Here is a 6,000-nt window from a genome sequence, read left to right on the forward strand (position 1 = left end):
ACTTAGTTAACTTAACTTGACTTAATTTTTGAAATTCATCTGCGAACACATTATTTCAATATCTGCAGAGAAGGTATTAATTTAAAAACCCAATTATGAAATAATTCTCCATTCATAGATAAATAAAATCCTTATAATCCATCAATCCAGCATTCAAAATACCTTTACACTTGAATATACTTTGCAAACTTTTTGTTTTTTCTCTAGAGTCCACTGTTGAATAAAACTGCCATTTTCAAAATGTGGATCTTCGGAAAATCGTTATCGGATTCGTAATCTAGGACCTCAAAATCTCCTTTGAACACCAAAATATGCTCAAATTTGAACAGTCGAATTTTTTCATGAAACAAAGACTATAACCTTGGAAAAATTTCGCGAAAAAAATCTTTTTGTCTTGGATCTTTCTGAAAACTGGATATCATGAAGAATTTCCCAAACTGAATCCGCAATTGCAATCAGTTCTTCCCTACAAGATCACAAAACTGAGATATTACTAGTTTTCTAAGAATAATTCGAGTGTGTTGTCTTGTGTCATTTGCACCAATAAACCTTAATCCACATCGTCAAATAATAACTTGTCCTCTAAATGCTTGGATAATTTTTTCTGCTGAAAATCGTTATCATATTCGGAATCTAGGACCTCGCAACATCCTATAAACATTAAAATATGCTCAAATTTGAACAACCGATTTTTTTCATGAAACAAAGACTATAACCTTGGAAAAATTTTGCGGAAAAAAGTTTTTTGTGTTGGATCTTTCTGAAAACTTGATATCATGAAGAATTTCCCGAACTGAATCCCCAATTGCAATCAGTTCTGTCCTACAAGATCCCAAAACAGATATATTACGAGTTTTCCAAGAATAATTCGGGGGTGTAGTCTCGAGTCATTTGCACCAATAAAGCTCAATCCACATCGTCAAGCCGGAATAATAAATTGTCCTCTAAATGCTTGGATAATTTTTTCTGCTGGAAATCGTTATCATATTCGGAATCTAGGACCTCGCAACATCATATAAACATTAAAATATGCTCAAATTTGAACAGCCGATTTTTTTCATGAAACAAAGACTATAACCTTGGAAAAATTTTGCGAAAAAAAGTTTTTTGTGTTGGATCTTTCTGAAAACTTGATATCATGGAGAATTTCCCTAACTGAATCCCCAATTGCAATCAGTTCTTTCCTACAAGATCCCAAAACAGAGATATTACGAGTTTTCCAAGAATAATTCGAGGGTGTTGTCTGGAGTCATTTACACCAATAAATCTTAATCCACATCGTCAAGCCTATATCTGGGCTTCAGTAGTGCCATCTAGGAAGAGTAACTCAAACTCGGTTTAGGTGAGAAGGTACCCATCACAGGATTCTATACGGGTGGGGCCGCACCAATTGTAAGTTCAGTGAAATGCGGTTAGATAGCTTGTAGCTTTAGCGGAAACTTACGCTTCACGGTATCCTAACGGATATAACAGTCGATACGTCAGTTACAATTTGAAGATTGAATATACCGTGGTTATGTGTAACAGATTTGTCATTTCTCATTAGCGGGTGGAGTCGCTTTTCTCTCTAGAAAATAGCAACAAGTGTCATAATTTTTCTAAAAAAGTTGTATTAATAAAATATGGGTTGTGCCATAAGTACAACAGGGGACAAAGAAGCCACTGAAAGGTCCAAAAAAATCGACAGAGATCTTAGGGCAGATGGAGAAAGGGCTGCTAGTGAAGTTAAACTTTTACTATTAGGTGAGATGAGAAATCTGTAGACATGTCATTAAACTCTGTAATCAAACCATAATTTTTTAAGGTGCTGGAGAGTCTGGAAAAAGTACGATCGTTAAACAAATGAAAATTATCCATGAAACAGGCTACTCCATTGAAGAATGTAAACTTTACAAGCCTGTTGTCTACAGTAATACTATTCAAAGTCTTATGGCTATAATACGAGCAATGGGTCAGTTGAGAATTGACTTTGGAGATCCAAGTAAAGCTGTAAGCATAAAAAACTGTCAAAATTTACTTAGCTAGCTTATTTCCATTAATTGGTCTCTAAAACTAGATTTAGCATTCCAGTGTGTATGCTCATTAACTGATTGCAATGTCATTTCTGTAGTGAGTCATAACTGTTTATTTATTTTGTTTGTATATATTTAGGATATAGCCAGGCAGTTTTTTACATTTGCAAGTGCAGCAGAGGAGGGAGAACTCACCCCAGAGCTAGTAGCATTAATGAAAAAATTATGGCAGGACTCTGGAGTTCAATTGTGCTTCTCACGTTCAAGGGAATATCAGTTGAATGATTCGGCCGCTTATTATCTCAATGCCTTAGACAGAATATCTCAACCTACATACATACCATCTCAGCAGGATGTTTTACGTACAAGAGTTAAAACTACAGGAATTGTTGAAACACATTTCTCTTTCAAAAACTTGCATTTCAAGTGAGTATATAATTTTCATTTGAGCATTTCCCAAATGTCAGAAACTATAATGGAGTGACTGCTATGAGAAAATTAGAAATTTTGAAAAATTATTAAAGGAGTTTAACAGGTGTACTTCATTTTTAGAATGTTTGATGTTGGTGGTCAACGCTCTGAGAGAAAAAAATGGATCCATTGTTTCGAAGGTGTAACAGCTATAATTTTTTGTGTTGCTCTGTCTGGTGAGTTTTTTTATTTTCACTTCCACTGAATGCTAAGTTTCCAATTTTTGAGAATTAAATATGACTCAGTTAATGCTGCACATCTTATGATGAATCAACTGAATATTTTTTCTTTGAAATAAAACCTGGCTTTCAGATTTTTTTTAACATTCCTTTCAATGCAATCTACTAAATATGAATATTTCAATTTATAGGTTATGATCTGGTACTAGCTGAAGATGAAGAAATGAACCGAATGGTAGAATCAATGAAGCTTTTCGATTCAATTTGCAACAGCAAGTGGTTTGTTAGCACTTCTATAATCTTATTCTTGAATAAGAAGGATCTTTTCAAGGAAAAAATTGCCCGTAGTCCTCTAACTATTTGTTTTCCGGAATATACAGGCTCAAACACTTTTGAAGAGGCTTCAGCTTACATAAGGATGAAATTTGAAAACTTGAATAGAAGAAAGGATCAAAAGGAAATATACACCCACTTAACATGTGCCACTGATACTTCTAACATTCAATTTGTATTTGATGCTGTCACTGACGTAATCATCAAGAACAATCTCAAAGATTGTGGCCTTCTTGTATAAATACGTAACAAAGTGTCATTCTATCCTAAGCATTTATTTTAAGATGTATATTTTTACCAATCTAACATTCAACATGACTTAGGGAATCCATAAAAACTTAATATTCCATGAGAAATTGGATCTTCTCTACAGAATCAATAATAAATTCTAAGACTGAATTTGCATTGACACAATTGATATTTACGCTTTTTACAACATTTGTTTTCAGGAAACTCCTATTTCATCACGAATATCGCCAAATAGTTTTGAAAAAAATCGATTATCATGCTAATACCTATTAAGTAATTAACTTAATTTCGAAGAGATATTCCTTTGGTTTGACAAAAGAGGAGATGTGAGGTTTACTAAAGAAACGATAAAATTTCATTTATTCAGAATACTTGACCGTTCATTTGATTGGTGTGTGATTTTCGTTCCAATACTTTTGTAATTAATGTGCACAACTTTGTACTTTTCCACTTGTTGTAAATCATCATTTTTTATATTTTAAATTTTATTTCTACTTGGTTGATTCATATCTGGATGGGGCATTACTAAAATTGTGTTGCTTGAATGAAATTTTTGTTTGAAAACTTTCTTGTGGTTAAGGCTCTTTTCAATTTTTTCTTTTTTGTGAAGAGATCATGTATTTTGAATTGGTTTTTTTGATCTATTCAATATTTGAAAGATCAAAATATCAAATGTCACTATATATGTCTGATATAATTTCATTATTTAATTTTCTATAAGTTATTTTAAACCTGTTAACTCCAATATGTCTGATTATGCAGTATTTATAATTTTTGCAAAACTATTCATATCACGAGTATTAATTCGACAATCCATCAATTTCATTACGTTAATTTTTTCAGTAAAAAAATGATATGTGTGATTAATTAGCCTTGGCCAATAATTACAAATCAAATAGAGCTGAAAATGATTGCTTATCGAATGTCACTCGAAATATCATAGCTCTAAAATTCTCGGTTATTTGGGATTTGATGGAATATCGAGATTTTGAAGTTTAGGATTTCCATATATTTCTGATGACATAACTTGACTAGTTCAGGAATAAGTTTTTGTCCTCAGAAATGTACTTTTTGGTCTAACCGTATATATATCTCAATCAAATTCTGAAGCGAGAACATCAATCATCCAACAATATTGTTAGTCGCCAAAAAACATGATTAAGTGACTGATTTTTATATACTTAAAAAAAATACATTCACCACTAGAGAATAAACTTAATATTGAATATGTATTTTTAGATATATGTGTATTTTTCATCAAATCAATAATTTTATCTCGAAAATCTATGTAATTCAGTGTGATAAATTATCTGTGTTAAAATCGTTATACATCTCTTTACAATAGTATTCTGCAAAACTTACTTAATAAAAGTGAATAAATAGAAATAGCATTGGCAGATTATTTCGAGATATTGCGACAATTTTCTATTGAAGTGATGAAAGAATGAAAATACGTTTGTAGTATTTGATTACTGAAAAAGATCCACGGTATTTTATATTTTTTACTTAAACATATTTCTGAAGAATCTACATTTGTCTGATTCTCGAATAGTTGAAATAATTATCTTCTGGAAAAAGTCTTGAATCAGAAAAATTGTTTTGTACTTTGAAAGGTTGTGATTCTTGGAGCTCAAGTTGTTATATTTATTATACCGTTTTGGATATCTTCAACTAGGAAATCAGACCCTCTCCATCTTTAAATGATCAAAATTTTAATTGATAATGGTAAAGTTCCAGTGTATATTTTTGTATAATATTTTTGAAATAAATGTAATCAATAAATGACTTTTTCGTATTACCGTTTTTTGCATTAGAATTTTTGTAATATTGATTATCTTCGTATACACTCATAAAATTAGAACTGTTTAATTTTTCTTATCGAGAACGAATTCAATTATTTCTATATTTATTTCCTTATTCAGAATGTTACAGAATTTATTGGACAGAATATTACCCATAGCCGAGGAAAATATCGTTGAAATTATGCTTTTTCTTATAAGATTGTCCCGTTTTTATTTTTGGCTTTTGTATAGTTAGTTTTTTCCTTAATATTGGAATATATATCACCTAAATTTTTTGGTTCCACTATTGTCAATTATTGCCCTTTTACACAAAATTTCCATAATACAATTAAAACATTCTGGGCAAAAACCGACTTCACCATGAAAAAAAGTCTGGAGTTTTGTTTATTATTGAAATATGTCTTTTTGATCGATTATGTTTTCACTCAATGAAAATCCTTTTTTAAAATTAAGAGAACCTCTTACAATAAGTCCTAAATTTTTGCGTACTTATTCAAATTTGTATTCATATAATATCATTTTTTCACGAAAATTTCGCATGAATCTTAGCCAATCCAAAGTTGTAGATCTTTTTTTTTGGGTGTGGTAATCGAAAAAAATTGTCTTTCAATAACTTTTACTCATATCTGTGATGTTAGAAGAAGGGGTTTTAATAACGAACCAAATTACTAAAAATATTTTTTTGTAACATAAATGGAGTTACGAATGAAAATGAGAGATTCCTTGGATAATTTTAAGAATTAAAACTCCAATGAACATGAGCCCGCATACAAATTACTATACAGAGCTATTTGATTTTTTTTCTTGAAATCGATAGCAGATACGAGAAAACTACAATAAATCAAAAGGTGTAGTAGATACGAGTACTAGACAAGAATTTCTTTCCACGTTTTTGTTAAGTACCAGTGTGCTTCACCAAAAAATAGTTATCGAAATACAGATGTTAAAGATCAA

At 30.9% G+C, this 6,000-nt stretch overlaps 1 protein-coding gene across 1 annotated transcript; it reads left to right on the top strand.

The window, feature by feature from the left end:
* Positions 1–1,488: 1,488 nt before the first annotated feature.
* Positions 1,489–5,039, top strand: LOC123685909 (G protein alpha i subunit). Its single transcript, XM_045625777.1, has 5 exons — positions 1,489–1,743; positions 1,805–1,989; positions 2,152–2,438; positions 2,565–2,659; positions 2,854–5,039. Exons 1-5 carry the CDS (start codon positions 1,623–1,625, stop codon positions 3,234–3,236), a joined length of 1,071 nt encoding a protein of 356 aa, XP_045481733.1. The 5' UTR covers positions 1,489–1,622; the 3' UTR covers positions 3,237–5,039.
* The last annotated feature ends 961 nt before the right edge of the window (positions 5,040–6,000 follow it).

This window comes from Harmonia axyridis, chromosome X (assembly GCF_914767665.1).
Source record: "Harmonia axyridis chromosome X, icHarAxyr1.1, whole genome shotgun sequence".
Classification (NCBI taxonomy): Eukaryota; Metazoa; Arthropoda; class Insecta; order Coleoptera; family Coccinellidae; genus Harmonia; species Harmonia axyridis.

Excerpts from the sequence above, each read along its gene's own strand:
- LOC123685909 (XM_045625777.1), top strand. The coding sequence starts at position 1,623 with ATGGGTTGTGCCATAAGTACAACAGGGGACAAAGAAGCCACTGAAAGG. Across the intron at positions 1,744-1,804 it reads AGTTAAACTTTTACTATTAG|GTGCTGGAGAGTCTGGAAAA; the intron begins GTGAGATGAGAA and ends TAATTTTTTAAG. Across the intron at positions 1,990-2,151 it reads TTGGAGATCCAAGTAAAGCT|GATATAGCCAGGCAGTTTTT; the intron begins GTAAGCATAAAA and ends GTATATATTTAG.